Source organism: Passer domesticus, chromosome 23 (assembly GCF_036417665.1).
Source record: "Passer domesticus isolate bPasDom1 chromosome 23, bPasDom1.hap1, whole genome shotgun sequence".
In the NCBI taxonomy this organism is placed as follows: domain Eukaryota; kingdom Metazoa; phylum Chordata; class Aves; order Passeriformes; family Passeridae; genus Passer; species Passer domesticus.
The window spans coordinates 6,458,175-6,474,637 of NC_087496.1; the positions used below are offsets into that span (position 1 = coordinate 6,458,175).

General features: G+C 47.7%; 1 protein-coding gene across 2 annotated transcripts; it reads left to right on the top strand.

Annotated features, from left to right (window-relative positions):
• The first annotated feature begins 138 nt into the window (after positions 1-138).
• Positions 139-15,861, top strand: BCO2 (beta-carotene oxygenase 2). 2 transcript variants are annotated; one of them, XM_064397955.1, is made up of 13 exons: positions 139-419; positions 1,213-1,299; positions 4,848-5,052; positions 6,013-6,224; positions 7,146-7,261; positions 8,610-8,712; positions 9,775-9,903; positions 10,032-10,192; positions 11,498-11,665; positions 13,585-13,722; positions 13,882-14,064; positions 14,462-14,572; positions 14,867-15,861. In XM_064397955.1, the coding sequence occupies exons 1-13, from the start codon at positions 227-229 to the stop codon at positions 14,978-14,980; spliced, it is 1,920 nt and encodes a 639-aa protein (XP_064254025.1). In that variant the 5' UTR covers positions 139-226; the 3' UTR covers positions 14,981-15,861. The 2 variants fall into 2 exon arrangements, with proteins under 2 accessions (XP_064254025.1, XP_064254026.1); XM_064397956.1 differs by lacking the exon at positions 1,213-1,299.
• The last annotated feature ends 602 nt before the right edge of the window (positions 15,862-16,463 follow it).

Below are 16,463 nucleotides of genomic sequence, written 5' to 3' on the forward strand. Positions count from 1 at the left end.
AGCCCTGGCAGCGGTGGCAGTGCCCTGACAGCGGTGGCAGTGCCCTGGCAGCCGCAGCTCACCTGGCTCAGGTGCACGGAGCGCTCGGGGCCGGCCGCGGAGCGGGGTGCTGCTGCGGGCACGGCTCAGTGCGGGCTCTGTGCGGGGTCTGTGCGGGCAGGGCGCTGTGCGGGCAGGGCTCTGTGCGGGCAGGGCGCTGTGCGGGCACGGCTCTTATTGTGAAAGGATGGTGAGAGGCAGCGCTCACCTCTGCCGACCATCGCTGCCTCCCTGCTCGCTGCCCTGGCAGCGCTACCTCCGCTCCGAGCCGGTGCCTTCTGCCCGCCGGAACATGCTCGCCAAAATCCTGCTGTCCGCCGCCAGCCTCCTGCTCGCTCACCTGCTGCATTTCCTCGGCTCTTTGATGCAATTCATTCCAGGTAAAACGCGTTCAAAACAACCCCTTTCGTCCCGTCCGCTCGGGAAGGGGCTGCTGCTGCTGGCACGGGTCGGGAGGACAATTCCTGTTGTCGGGAATTCGCAAGGGAGCGATCCGAAGTCTTTGTTAGATGGCAGAAAATGCCTGTTATTTGCCGAATGGATAAACGGCAGAGGCAAGGATTACAGCCGATACAGATGGTCTGGAGCTGGAAAAGCAGCACGCAGCAGATTCTCTGGGCGAGGGAGCCAGCTGGAAGTGGGCAGGGAGAGGGTTCTTTGGAGCCGCATCGCTGCCGAGGCTTTAACCTGAACGTGCAAATGGTGAACTGCCCCAAAGGATTTTGTGTCACAGCCCGACCCTGCGCTTTGTGTCATCGTTGCACCGCTCGAGCTGCTTTTTGCTTGGGTTTTTTCTTTCCTTGTTTTGTTTTGTTTATTTGTTCGCTCGTTTTCAGAAATTGGGAACCAATAAAAGTCATGGCCGACCTCACAGGAATTTCTGCTTTTTGATGGTAGTGGTGTTTTTGTGCCTTTTAAATTCAAAGCATTGTTTGCGAGGCATCCAAAAAGCTGAAAAAAAAATCTCAAATCTGCCTTGTTGTGCCACCAGAAGAGCCCAAAGTGTAAACTCTAATTTTTCTGGGAAATCAGCAGCTACTTCATGTGCTGGAGTTCACTGTCGCATTTCTCCTTTCCTTCCTTTGAGCATTCCTGCTGTTTTTCTCCATTTATATTTTCCCCTGTGTTTTCTGTCGTTTCTTTTCTGTTTTCCTTCGCTCCCCTGGCTGCTAGCGAGGAAGTTGGTGCCTGAGCCCCTGGCCATGGGGAACCAAGCAGCTGCATGGAACAAGGAGCCCAGCACATCCCGGCACTCGCAAGGCAAGTGCTGCCCCTTCCCTTCGGAAATCCCAGTGGGAGCTCAGGGCTCCAGCCCTGCGGAGGGCACAAATCCACAGCTCTGGTTCGGGCTGGGGTCGGGGAAAACTGCTTTGCTTCCGTCTTGTGCCAGTGTTTGATATGGAACGAGACACAGCCTGTGCCAGAGGATTATTCCCAGTTTGAATGATCCTCGGGGAAAACAGAATTCTTGCCTCATTCTTCCTGCTTGAAGGATACAACGAGCATTCAATTTGCTAAATTTCGCCCTTAATTCTGGGTGCCATTCTGAGCCAAACAATTAGACTGTGAGTCGAGACATGGCTCCTGAGCCTTGGCTTTGAACCTGTAGATTAAAATCAAAATGGCTTTGCCCTCTCCCGTGTGATGCCAATGTTAGCAAATGGCTCCCATGCCTCTGCCATCCACCATTACAGATCCCGTGTTCCACACACTGCCCTTGGAGTACAATTTAATGTCTGATTCATCGTGGCTGCACCCACAGCAGCTTTCTCTCCAAGAGCCTGGTCCTTCATCCCACCATTTCTGCGTATAAACAATCAATAAGTGATCAATGCTGGGCTGGCAGTGGTCAGTGAAATCATGGCACGCTGTGCAGAGCTGAACAAAGGGCCACGCAGGATAACTCTGCAGATCGCCTGCTATGTTTAGAAAAGATTGGAGGAAAGTTACAGCTCCGTGTTTGGCACTGCCTCTGCTTGGATATGCCAAAGACCTTAAGCCTGTTTTTAAAAGTCTGAGGTAGGATGGAAAGTACAGTGAAGTAATGAGGGTTCTGTGATCTTGTTCTGATTTTCAGGTGTTCAAGCACACACAGAGCCCCACTGGGACTGTAGGGTTTTAATTGTGGATTCAAGTTCTTCCATCTCAGAGTGTGGTCAGAACCGAAGGAGTAATTTTATTTACACATCATTTAGTATTAAAAACCAGTCTGTCTTCTGCCTTCCTCAGAGAGCGATTGGTCCCTTCTTGGGGAGCTGGATGTTAAAAAAGGTTTTTGTTTATGACTGAGCTTCCCCCTGAAGCTGTAAATGGCATTTTTTAAATTATTCAGGAACATTGGGTTTTCTGTGTTCTGTGTCCTCAATGCATTCAAAGTGCAGTTAAAGTTAGCAGTAATTACTCAGATCTGGTTTTGTTTAATTGGGAAGATATGTAGGATTTTTGTTTTTCTTCTTGCATGCCTTCCCTCCCCCTAGCTATTCTGAATTGTCTGCAATGACTTGTCTTGTTTCTGGAAGCTTCTATTTTGGCTCATCTGAGTCTTGGGACGTGCTCCCACTTTGCACTAATTTCTGCCAGGATCTTCAGCTCTTTTGATTGATGCCCAGAAAAAAAACCCAGACCCAATCCATTCTCTTGCTGTGCTTCTTTCTCCCTCTCTGGCCTGGGTTTGGGGCATTCATTCCCTTAAATATTCTTGTTGTTTATTGTCCGTTCTATTGAACTCCAGTTGGTAGGGGCTGCCTTGGAATGAATTCTAAGGAGATGAATTCTAACTAGATCAGATTTCAAGGATTACTGCGATGATCACGTGAATGGTTATCACAGGACAGGAAAAACAAAAAGAACTTGGCTTACTTAGCTTAGGAAGTGATATGATTCTTCACCTAAATACAACACAAGGAAAGGAAAACTACCAAAACCACACACCAGAGCTGCCAGAAAAACAAGGACAATGTCCTTTGGTCAATTCAAAGCGTTTTCCTGATCATCTGCACAAGGAGCAGTTATCCAAAGAGGGAATGAGTGCCTGTAGACATCATAATTTTTAAGACAGAGTTCTTATATAAGAATTTCTGGGGCAGCAGTTGGGAGGGGTGGACTCAGGAGGTCTTTTCCAGCTCTTTTGTGGAATGTATCTTTCCAAAACTTCCATTTACAGTGCTCTCCAGGAACTTTCGATGTAGTGCTGTCCTGGGTCATGCCAGCTTTGTTTCTGCTTGGATGTAAAATATCTCCTTACGGATGTGTTCCTCATTCTTTAATGCTTATTTTGCACCTTTGCAAACGAAATCTTCAAAATATCTCCTTAAGGATGTGTTCCTCTTATTCTTTAATGTGTATTTTGCACCTTTGCAAACGAAATCTTCAAAATATCTCCTTATGGGTGTGTTCATCTCATTCTTTAATGTGTATTTTGCACCTTTGCAAACGAAATCTTCAAAATATCTCCTTATGGATGTGTTCATCTCATTCCTTAATATGTACTTTGCACCTTTGCAAACGAAATTTTCAAAATATCTCCTTAAGGATGTGTTCCTCTTATTCTTTAATGTGTATTTTGCACCTTTGCAAAGAAAATTTTCAAAATATCTCCTTATGGATGTGTTCATCTCATTCTTTAATGCATATTTTGCATCTTTGCAATCCACATCTGCATTTGTGCAAACACTTCAGAGACCTAAAGGAGGATTTGGGGATTGGCAGATTGGAGAGCTGCATTGGAATCTTGCATTTTATCTTCCTGCAATCCTAACACCCAACCTGTGGGTGTTTTTGTGTAGAGAAACAGGCTCAGCAGAATTGTGCCTGCCAGCTCAGCTCCTCTGCAGATAGTCTGGCTGAAATAGCAGATTTCCCCTGGAGATGTTGGGTTTCAGAGGAGGGAAATTGGGCAGCAGCTACACTGGGTCACCTGGGTTAAAGGATGTAGGCCAGAAGCAGAGGTGGTGAAAGGACAGAAAATCAGAGTGAGTTCAGTGACAGCCTGGACTCCAGTCAGTGTGCGGTGTGTGAGCAGCCCGGGGTGATGCAGTTCTGCCCTTTTTGGTCAGTATTTCAGCCCACCCCAGTGCTCAGCTGGTTCTGTGGTCTCGGGGAGAGCACAGAGCGCTGCACTGAGGGCAGGATGGGCAGGTGCCAGCCTGGGCAGGGAGGCACCCCCGGCTAAATCCACCTCTGCAGCTAAATGGATTGCTAAAGCAATCCTTGTGTTGATGAGGCTTTGCAAACCAGGCTGTGGGAGCCAATCACTGACATCACTGGGAGCTCACAGCATTCCAATCACTTCATGCTCTCCTGGGGCTTTTGTTCTCCAAGAAGGAGTGGTTGCAGCCAAACCAGAAGCTCTATCAGAAATTATCCTTCTCTGCTTATTCCCCTGCCAAATAAAACTTGTGAGTCTGTTTTATCCTGTAAATGGGCTTTGGCTCAGTTTCACTGGTGTTCTTCCATGTTTTTAGGATCGCAATTATTTTTTTTAATTCTCTTAATTATTTCGAAATTAAATCCAAATACACATTTATTTGATTAAAAGAAAAGTCATCATCTTTTCTATCATCCTATATTCTGTTACCTCCTTTGGGCTGCAGAACCAGTGTCTCTTGTGGATTAACTAGAGCAGAGTAGAATCCACAGCTCCCTGTGGATACGTTGGGTTTTGTGGCTTTACCTTGAGCATCCACCACAACTCGGCTGCTTGCAGATGCTGAATGCTCTTCTCCCTGACATCCAATCTCAAGATTTGTCACTTTATTGCGGTGAAAATCTCAATTCCCTGCGTTTTGTTCTGCCTGCTCTCTTTGCAGGGTTCAAGAATTACCTGCCCAGCCCATCCAAGGAGCAAATCCTCCGCCACAGACCCCGGGGGCTGCCGTGCATCTCCCCCTTAGTGCAGAGCGTGGAGGAGACCCCCGAGCCCATCCCAGCCAAGATCAAAGGACATATTCCCAAGTGGATTAATGGCAATCTGCTGAGGAATGGCCCTGGCAAGTTTGAGTTTGGCAATGACAAGTAAGTCTCCTTTAAATGAATTAATTTTTAAATGGTTCTGGCCAGAACTCTGCCTAAACCCAAAGGGGACCCCCCTCATTATTATTTAGAGCATCTTTTAGTTTCTTTTTACGTAAAGGAAGGAAGAAATATCGATGTCACTCTTTTGAGAGCAGTTGCTCCCTCGTTTGGGAACTCCCATTTTCTGCAAAGAGGAGCTGAAGGGTGAAGTCACCCAGGCTGGAGAAGCTGAGTCACAGAGAGGCTCTCACCCACTGGCTGTGGTGATGGGGAATAAAACATCCCCAGCTTTGTCCTCTGTCCTGAACAAAAATCCATCCCTGAGCACTCTGAAATAAATCCAGGGCAGGAATTTGGAGAGTTGGTTGCACCAAGTGGCGTGAGCTGCTTTGGAAGCAAATCCAGCCAGTTTTAAGAATAATTTATTAAGATATTCCCAGAAGGCACTTACTGCACTTGGAATGTGCTGTTCTAGTGACTGATAACTCAGCTGATGGCAGCAACTGGCCAAGGCTGATCTCCTCCTAAAGTCAGACCATCAGGTGTTCTGGGAGTCTCACAAATCCCTTGGTTTGCAGACAATAACATCCTGCAAGAAGCTGAGAGCTAAAGTCCTCTAATTTGCAGTAATAATTTATAGTGTTGTACAGCACAGGCTCCGTTCCCTGGGCAGAAGTGGGTGGTTTATCTGTATGGATTATTTCCCAGAATACCTCACACACAACTTTTGCAATCATCACATCCCACAGCTGCGAATATACTTGTTTTGTTTTGATTTGCTTTGCTTTGCTTTGCTTTGCTTTGTTTGATTCAGGAGTTTTCCCAGACAAAGCTGTGCCTAGCTAATAGTTCAGGGGATCTGGGAATCAGCTTTTACAAACATCAGTAAACCTAAAAGAGTGTACTACACAGCATCATATAATGCATAATTGTTTATGTCTTTTTTCTCTCTCCTGGAAGGTTTAACCACTGGTTTGATGGCATGGCCCTGCTGCACCAGTTCCAGCTGGCCCACGGCACGGTGACCTACAGGAGCAGGTTCCTGCAGAGCAGCTCCTACCTGAGGAACAGGCAGCACAGCCGCATCGTGGCCTCGGAGTTTGGCACCTTGGCCATGCCAGACCCGTGCAAGAGCCTCTTTGGGCGCTTCCTGTCCCGCTTTGAGCCGCCACGTAAGAGAGCTACTGTAAAACTTGAGAGGCTTCTGAGATTTTCTTGGAGGAACTTGCGGTTAGGTGGAAAGGGAGGGGTGAGGAAGTCTGACAGACTTTCTGTGAGCCCGTGTTTTTCTTAGAATATGGCCCAAATGCCAAAATTATGCAAATTGGTGGCGGCCTCAGCTGGGGGAGGCAGAGTTTGATGTTTTAATGCCGCTTCAGCTCCCTCAATCCCAGATCTTTTTGCAAATTTCCAAAGAAAGCTTTCCCAGAGGGAATATCCTGTGCAGTGCTGATAATGAGCATTACACCCTGATGTTCTACCTGAGACACAGCTTTGCCCTTAAAACACCTTGCCTTGCTAAGCTTGTAGGGTAAGTGGGCTAATCCCTCCCTTCCTGGGCTAAGGGGCAGGAGATTATTGAGTAGGGTGAGGGATGGTGCTGCACAGGAATGGAGGTTCCAGGACCTTCAGGATTCTGTGTATACGTCAGGGAAGAAAGAGGCTTAAATGCAAGCAAAGTGTTCCCCACTAAAACCAGCACAGGGCTGAAGTTTGCAGCTTGTTGCTGATGCTGTGACCATCCTCCTTTTCTCCTCTCCCCTCCTCCCACATCACCTCTCCTTTCCCGAGGTGCTCACACCTTCACTCGTGGTGACACCCCTCCAAATCCCCCCTCAAGACATTCCAGACCTCTCCACATCCCTCAGCTGCCTTTGCCCAGCTCCAGCAGTGATTTCCATCCCTGCCCTTGTCCTTTTAACCCAGCTCCACCTGCACAGACAGTTTCCCTTTGTAGATTAGCGAGATATTTCCAATCAATCTCACAGGGATTAATGTCACTGCAAATGGGTTTATTTGTTTACACGTCTAACTCGCCATAATTCAACATGAGCTGCACAGAGCCGTGCACCACGCCGGGATTTGTGTTTCAGAGCCCAGTGACAACTGCAATGTGAACTACGTGCTGTACAAAGGGGATTACTATGTCAGCAGCGAGAACATCTGCATGCACAAGGTGGATCCGGAGACGCTGGAAACGAAGGAGAAGGTGTGGGCAGGTGTGATAAGGGAGCTGGGGTACAGGTGGTGCAGAGCCACACCCTGATGGATCAAGGGGAATTCCACTTCCAAAGGAATTTGTGCCTGCAGCATCTCTCTGCCGAGTCCCTGTGCAGCAGCAGGGCAGCTCTCAGGGGTGGAGGTGCAGTCACTGCCTGACAGTCACATCTGTCAGTCCTCTGCTCTCCCTGCTTGCCTGGGCTTGTCTGCACCTCTTAGCAGAACAGGAAATAACATTTTTTTTCTGTGAGCAAGAAAAAGTGAACCTTGCTGATCTCACATCTGTCTTTTCCCTGGTGCTTTGCTTTTATATCAATTCTCTCTATCTGCTTTTTACACCTCAAGCTTTGCACACTCCAAAGCTGCCCCTGATCAAACCCTCTGTGGCAAAGGGGTGGTTCAGCTGCCACTTGATTTTCTCCCCCCTGCTAGGAAATGACCAAAACATCAGAGAAGTTTTTCCCTGTGTCCTGTGCATCCTCTGGATGTGACAGAAGAAGGTGACCTGTGACAGGACAGCACAAGCCACGTGTCCCCCCTGCCTGGAGGGGATTTGGGCTGGACAGCTGTGAGAAGGGCTGAGGGAGGATTCTGCCTTTCCTAAGTCAATATTTACTGTTTGGGCTGTTTGACACCAAAAAATGCCAGCTCAGAGCATCCCTCAGCTCTTGAGGGAGCCACTCCAGCAGTCCCTGTGTGCAGGATCAGTAGTGAAGCACGAATAAACGGGATGCAAGCACAGCCCATGCACACAGCCCTGGCTGATTTACCAGCTGATCTGTTTGTAAACCAGACTGCAGCCATGAGAGGACACGTGGGGATTTTCAGGTTCAGCTCTGTTGAACCATCATGTCATAAAATGAAAAGAATTCCCCTCAAGCAGTATTTTTTTAGATGCAGACTGTTATTTTTTGGCTAAGTGAAGAAATGGAAAGGATGATTTCACAATTAAACTCTCCAGTTTGAGATGCCTCAATAGCACCTGGTTTTCTGAGCTTCCAGTGACAGAACTCTTGGTGATTTTTTGGGGCAGTGACTGTCCCTTCACACATCTGTGCTTATTATGGGCAACATTCCCACTGTGTCAGCACTTGTACCATAAAGAGCATCTTTATGGAAGAACATTCCTGTGTCTTCCAAGGAATGTCTACTGCTATTATTCCTGCTTTACTGACAGAGAAATATCCTTCTTTTCAAGGATCTGCAGGCAGAATGAAGGCTGGAGTCCAGATCCCACTTTATTAATATGAAATAAAATCTGCTCTTCTTCCTCAGCCTTCCACAGAACCGACCCTTTGGGAAGCTCTGCACTGACTGAAAATCTCTGGCATTTGCAGGTGGACTGGAGCAAATTCATAGCAGTGAATGGAGCCACAGCTCATCCCCACTACGAGTCTGATGGGACAACCTACAACATGGGCAATTCCTACGGCAAGCACGGTAAGGTGGGCATGGCCAGGCTGGTTCTTGGGGCAGGGTGTGCAGGATACCTCCTGCTGCTGCTTCAAGGGGCAGCTGTTAAAGAAACACCCAAAGAGACCTGGAAATTGCTGTTCCTCAGTCAAAATGGCAGTGTCAGTCTGTCCCATCAAGCTCCTCTCAGGATTTAGTTTCAGATGCTTCTCACTTTGGCCTGTGAATATCCAGCAAATTCTCCTCTTGCTGTCCCAAGCTTTGCTGAAAAACAGAAGAATTATTTTTTAAAGTCCCCTCCACTGTTGAAGCCTCATCTGGAGAAATTTAGCAATTAGTCACATGTTTTTCACTCAGAATAAATTGGCTTTTGATGAGCACCATAAGGGTGTTTGCAGGAGGGAAGATGGAATTTATTCTGGTCGCCTGGCTATCTTACAGCAAAGCTGAATTTTGTGGGATGTTTTTCTTCTTCTCAGAACTCTGAGCATCTTGATAGGATCCTGTTCAGAGGATCAGAGCAATCAGTCCCTGTCAGCTGTGTGAAATCCTTCTTTTCCAGAGGCCTCTGCAAACAGCCACTGCCCTTTATTCCTTTATTGTGATCCCTTAGGCCAGCTCCACATTTTCCCCGTTTTGACCATTTTTCATTCTTGCTGCTTTCATTTCCTTTTGGCCTCAGCAAACTCCAGCTCTGTGCCACATGCTTTTTTCAGCTGGACATACCAAGCTCTAGATCATTATCATCCAGCAGTGCCCTCCTTTCCTGCTCATATGCTCACATTTATTAAATGAGCATTACTCAGGCTCAGAGTTTTCATTTCCTGTGAGCTTGGTTTTCATCCTGCCCCTGTTATTATAGCAGAGCACTTCAGGCAGAGCTGGCATTCTCCCAGACTGAGAAGATCCCTCTATTCCTGTCAAGCTTCCTCTTTTTGTTTTTCTTTTGGTGGGTAAATCCTTGGTGGGTAAACCCTCAGAAAGCCTGTTGGGTTTCTGCCCAGTTTAGGAGAGCTTGCTCTAAATATTCCTGGGGAACAGCAAGGAGCAGAGCCCGAGTTTGGCTTGAACACCTTCTCCCCTTTCCAGGATCCAGCTACAACATCATCAGGGTCCCCCCACAGGAGCCAGGCCACGGGGACACGTTGGAGGGAGCCAAAGTGCTGTGCTCCATCCCTCCCAGGGACAGGGCAAAGCCGTCCTACTACCACAGCTTCGGTAAGAGCCCACCCCAAATTCGGGGGATTTGGGGGAAAAATGATGCAGAAAGGGCTGGCCAGCTCTCTCTGCCCTTGAGATGTTTTCTTGCCCCATGTTTGGGTGATGTTCCTTCCCTCTGTCCCCAGGGATGACAGAAAACTACATCATTTTCATCGAGCAGCCCCTGAGGCTGAACCTGTTGAAGATCATCAGCTCCAAGCTCCGCGGGAAGGCCATTTTTGATGGGATAAGCTGGGAGCCTCAGCACAACACCTACTTCCACGTGGTGAACAAGCACACTGGGGAGGTGAGCGGGTCCTCGGCCCCTGCAGCAGCTCATCTGGGACTTTAGCTCCAAATTTCCAATTTTTTTCCTAATTTTTTTGGGAACTTTCATTCCCAAAAGTGCTACACAGCAGCCATGGGGAGTTTAAGAACCAATCCAGAAGTTACTGCAATAAACACTTCAAGGCAGGGGTGTGGATTGGTTAAAAATGGGATTTTTTTCATGCATTTTCCTCTTTATGCACTCATTTCTTTGCCAGCCCTAAAAGGACAGGCAGAAAGAAGCAGTTTGGGGCCTTCAGGTCCCAGGTACTGCAGGGTATAAAAAGGTCAGGAGCTGGGAAAGATGCACAGCAAGGGGCTGCTTGATATTTTGGGGTTTTTTCTTCCAGTTTTGCTCCTTAGTGGCTTAAAACAGCCCTTTGTGGTGACACAAGGACAGGAGGCAAACCCCCAAGGAATGAGGGGGTTGCACTGGGGGGGATCAGGGTTGTGTTCGAGGGTCTCAGGATGAGGGAAGAGATGAGAATTTTGACTCCATGTTTCAGAAGGTTGATATATTATATTATATTATATTATATTATACTATATTATATTATATTATATTATATTATATTATATTATATTATATTATATTATATTATATTATATTAATTATATTATATTATATTATATTATATGACATTATATGACATTATATGACATTATATTACATTATATTACATTATATGACATATTACATGACACTATATTACATTACATTATATTATATTATATGACATGATATGATATGATATTATATGACATATTACATTATATTACATTATATGACATATTACATGACATTATATTACATTATATTGCATTATAGTATATTATAGTCTATTATATTATTATAATATATTATATTATAGCATATTAAATATTATATTCTATTAGATTTGATTCTATTATAATAGAATATTATATTAAAATGTTATATTAAAACTATACTAAAATTTTCTTTTAAAGATCCATCAGAAGGCTGGGGGAAAAAAAAATAAAAGAATAAATAACAAAAACTCGTGACTCTCAGTGTCCACACAACTCAACCATCATTAGTCATTAAGTAAAAACATCTCACATGCACCAATTAAAGGTTCACCACAGCAGCAGATATTTATTATTTCCATTTCTTTCCTGATGCTCCTCAGGAAAGAAACGCAAATTTCTTTTCAGGAGCAAGTCCTTTCGAAAGGACTGTCATTCCATGGTGATGGGAGGGAGGAGGAAGGGGAGGCGAGGCAGGGGCTGTGCGGAGCGCTGCAGCCGTGCCCTGTCCCCGCAGGTGCTGCCGGGCTCCTGGTGCTCCAGCGCCTTCGTCACCTTCCACCACATCAACGCCTTCGAGGAGCGGGGCTGCGTGGTGCTGGACCTGTGCTGCCAGGACGAGGGCACCAGCCTGGCCCTGTACACGCTGCAGAACCTCAGGAGGAGCGGGGACGGGCTGGACCAGGTGAGAGCCCTGCCTCTGCTCCCCCACAGGAGCCTTGCTGCAGCAGACTCGGGTTGGTGGGATGGAGAGCGCCGTGGGGACAGCACTGCAACTCTGTCAAAGCTGAAATCATCATCTCTTGGTGCTTTCTCTCCTTTTAATCTCTCCCCGTGGAGCGTGCCCTTGGGACTCTTCAAGGCCTGTGTGTGATACAGAGCTCCATAGCCTGGCAGAATTGATTTCTGTTTTAAAGCCTTGGTTTTAATGACATTCATTTTCCTTATCCTTGTGTCATGCAATTTTCCCCCCAAGAAATCATGCAAAATAAGTTGTAGCGTAATTTCTAAAGCAAAATAAGTTGTAGCGTAATTTCTAAAGCAAAGTAAGTTGTAGCGTAATTTCTAAAGCAAAGTAAGTTGTAGCGTAATTTCTAAAGCAAAATAAGTTGTAGCGTAATTTCTAAATGGAAAAAGGAACCCTGTTCCTTAAGACATGATTTAGAAAAGGAGCAGTTTTTATGAAAATCACAGAAACACAAATACCCTGCACTGTTCCCCACAGACACCCCGCAACAGCACGTTCAAATAAATTATTTATTATGCCCAGCTCTGTGAAAAGCCCCATTTCAGGCCATGAGAGGGGCATTATTTTGCATAGATCACATATGGGAAAAGTGGGGGTGCTTTCAGTTTCTCACCCTGCAGATGTGTTTGTTGGAAACCCAGAGTGCTGCATGTCCAGACAGGGCTGAACTTCCTCTGTCTGTGTCCTGAGCTGTCAAGAACCAGCTCAGCTCCGACCTGAAAGGAGCACAGCTGTGCCCCATCGGGTTCTGCTTTCTCTTGGCATTTATTTTGGGGGCTTTCAAGCATTTTTTGAGCATATTCAAGTAGAGCAGAGTGTTAATCCCAGCTTTTTTTTTCTTTTTTGTCCTCCTCTGAGCACAGCCCAGGTGGAATTGGATGTGCTGAAGGTGTCCTGGTGTCAGCACTGGACACATCCTTCAAGTGACAAGTGCCATCACCAGCACTCTTCACACCCCCCACACTTTGAGGAGTCATTTCAGAACAGAATCTCAAACCTCACTGCATCAAAACCCTCAAGAGTGTCTGGGCATGGCCTGTCTCCTTTCCCCAAATTTGCTGGCTCACTAACCCCGGGCAGAGTTACTTTGTCTGGCGGAGTTCCTCAGCCAGATTACGTGAACCAGAAAAGTTTTGAGAACATGGTTTCAGGATTAACATGTGACTAAAGTGAAGTTTCACAACGGAACTGGTGACTTGTGGATTGAGGTAGCTGAGAGACACCAAAATAGGGTCCTTATCTGTTTTACTTAAATTGGAATTTGATGAATTTAGTTTGAGCAGAGCTTTAGTGGCAGTGGTGGAATTTTCCTCTCAATGTGCTCAGTGTCTGCCACGCTGGGGGCTGCACTTTGCTCCCCAGGTAAATCCACCATCACTCCCCTGGACTTCCAACCATGAATCCACGGGTACCTGAGCTTGGAGGAGGGAATCCTGCAGGGGAGCTCCAGGCACTGAAGGCACAGCGCTCTCCTGCTTCTCCTCAGAGTCATGTAAAGCAACATAAACCTGTTCTACCTAAATAAAACCCAGTGCACTGTCTGTCCCACAGCTGGATTTGGAGATAATGGATTTTTAATGGCTGATTTGCATACCCAGCTCAGCGTTAATTACTGTGACAGCAGTGCTGACCCTTTTAATTCGTGTGGTTTTGGTTTCTGCTGTAAATTACTGGAACATGCAGGAACTTCTTCTTTCCATTGTGTGCTTTACCTTACCAGAACTTGGTCAAACACATCAGGAAAAGAAGAAGAAGAATTCAGGGGTGTCTAAAACTTCAGAACTGTTGCCCAGAAGTGCATTTAGGCTGAAGTGTCTGTCCTGTCTCATCACCACCACTTTCTGTCTCTGTGGCAGGTTTATGCCTCCGTCCCCAGAGCTTTCCCTCGCCGCTTTGTTCTCCCTCTGGACGTGGATTCAGACACACCCGTGGGGAAAAACCTGAACCCACTGCCTTACACCCAGGCAAAGGCTGTGAAAGGCGCAGATGGCAAGGTTTGTGTCAAACCATAAACGCATTTATGCAGCAGCTCCTGCCCTGTGCCTCAGAGCTTCAACCACCTGTGGTTTTCTGGTGGTTGGTGGCACCAGCCAGCTCTCCTGCCCTGCCCGAGCTGAACCAACCCTGCTGTCACTTCTGCACGTTTCTCCCAGGTCTGGTGCACACACGAAAATCTCCACCCTGAGGGCTTTGAAAAAGTTGGGGGCCTGGAGTTCCCCCAGATCAACTACACCCGGTGCAATGGCAGGAGGTACCGCTACTTCTACGGCTGCGGCTTCGGGCACCTGCTGGGAGATTCCCTGATCAAGGTGGATGTGGACACCAAGAACTTCAAGGTGAGGTGAAATCAGCTCATCGAGTCCTTCCCCTGAACTGGATTTGAGGGTGTGATGTTTAATGGGGGTTTTAGGGCTTTGCCCACATGGGGCTGGGATGAGATTCCAGATTTCATCCTCACCTTGGGAACGTGGCACAGTCACCAAACAGGAGAGGATGGCACCAGCACACTCCTGGAATGAAAAAAAGTTAATAAAAAGTTAATAAAAAGTTAATAAAAAGTTAATAAAAAGTTAACAAAAAGTTAAACTCTTAAGTTCCTTGGAGCCCAGAGTATTTCCAGGTGCCTTTGTGGGGAGCACTTGTAACTCTGCTCACTGTAGTAGACAAGTATTAATGCAATGAAACTCATCCATATGTCCCTGAAGCTCATCCATATGTTCCTGTGCTTGCTAGATTTGGCAGGAGGAGGGATCCTACCCATCAGAGCCCGTGTTTGTGCCAGTGCCTAACGCCACGGCAGAGGACAGCGGAGTCATCTTGTCTGTGGTGGTCTCCCCTGCTGAGGTAACTTGCTGGCAGTAGTTTGTCAAAGTCACACGGCATTAATTCCCTTTTTACACCTCAAAGCCCAGCTGGCAGGTAGTTCTTGCTCCCCAGAGTGTCTGGCTCTGCCATGCCAAGCACAGGCAGTGCAGGCTGGAGTTTCCCCAGCATGTTGGCGTGTCCTGAGTGGGAGCTGAGGCTCAGAGCTCCTGCCCTGCAGCTTTGGTCTCCGTGGTTTGCTTTGTGCCTTTGTGTGCAGACAGTGGAGAGAAGTTCAGCCTGGACACTCACTCTGCCTTTCTGCTCCTCCTGCAGAACCGAAGTGCTTTCCTTCTGGTGCTGGATGCAGAGACCTTCCGGGAACTGGGGCGAGCAGAGGTCGGGGTGCCAATGCCTTACGGGTTCCACGGCATCTTCACTGCCCACTGAGGAGCTCTGGGCACCTCCTGGGACTCAGGGCCCAGCCAGCCTCAGAAAGAACCTCTGCTGCCTTCACCTCCCACCTTTCCATCACGTCTGGGATGAAGGAGCTGCTTTTTCTCCACCGCGACCTCCTGTGTTCCTAACAAAATGCAGCCAAGGAAGGCAGAGGCCCCTTTGCTCCCACAGCCCACTCCTTTATCTGCATTTTTTTTACTATCTTGCTAGACCAGCTGTAGCAGCAGTTCACAAAGGATGCCCAGGGTGAGGCTTGCAAGGCAGAAAATGGAAACTGAGGTGATCAACCCCTTCCTTTGGTGCTCTGAGGGGAAGAGAACATCAACACCCGGGGCTGTGACTTTGGCTGGAATATGTAGAGCAGAAGAGAGGAGTAAAACCCACAGGAGGGCCCAGTGAAGGGGGGTAAATCCCCCCTTGCACCAAGCTTGCCTCCAGTGGGCTCCAGGGGGTAGGTGCAGACACTCACAGCAGCTGTGCTTGTGCTTTTTTCTGTTCCATAGCAGTGCCCTCTAATAACACCTTGGGGAGTTGTTCCTTTCTCTCCCTGCCCTCAGAGTCTTGTGGGGGACACATCTCCAGAGCAGGACACAGTGCCTGCCTGCCTCCCAGTTCAGCCAGGAGCAAACACCAGCAGGAAACACGGAGAGCTCCACTGTGGCCTTGGTGTCCTGGGGTTGAGCAGAGCAGGACAAACTCCAGCCCCCTCCACCCAGGCTTCTCCAGCTGCTGGACTCTGGCCTGTAGGTGGGTGGGTGTACAGTGAGGACTTCTAGTTGTATTTCTTCATCGTGAGAAGCCTGAAGAATTATTTGAATTGTTTCCTTGATAATAAAGGAGCCCTTTTTCCCTTGGGGCTTTCCCTCCTCTGAGCTTCCTTCGCCTTCCTTACAGGACTTGGGAAAAGAAAAAAGGATTTTACCTCAGGGCTGCTGCTCTGGGAGGGCAGAGGAGGCTCAGCCAGAGCTGGTGGAAGCCACTAGATGGCAAACAGCTCCCGTGCCTGCCGTTCAGCCCTGCCCTGCAGCCTGTGGTCACTGTCACCTGCTGTCCCCTCCTGCCCCTGGAGCCTGTCCCCGCGGGGAGCAGCACGGGCAGCAGAACGATGCTGAGATGTTTCACGGAGTTCAGGCACCACCGGTTCTCTTTTTTAATACTTTTAATACTTTTTGTTTCTCGTTGAGGTGGGAAACGAAAAGGAGTCAGAGGCTCAGATGGCACCTTGTGTGGATTAGAGCCAGGCCGCGCTGTGTGCCCAGAGCTGCCGTGTTTAAAGCTCCGTTTAAAGCCCTGTTTAAAGCCCTGTTTAAAGCCCTGTTTAAAGCTTTGTTTAAAGCTCCGTTTAAAGCCCTGTTTAAAGCCCTGTTTAAAGCTCTGTTTAAAGCTCTGATTAAAGCCCTGTTTAAAGCTCTGCTCCCCCCGTGCACACAGGCTGTGCTCCCCAACCCGAGCAGCCCCTGCGGATCCTGCTCCT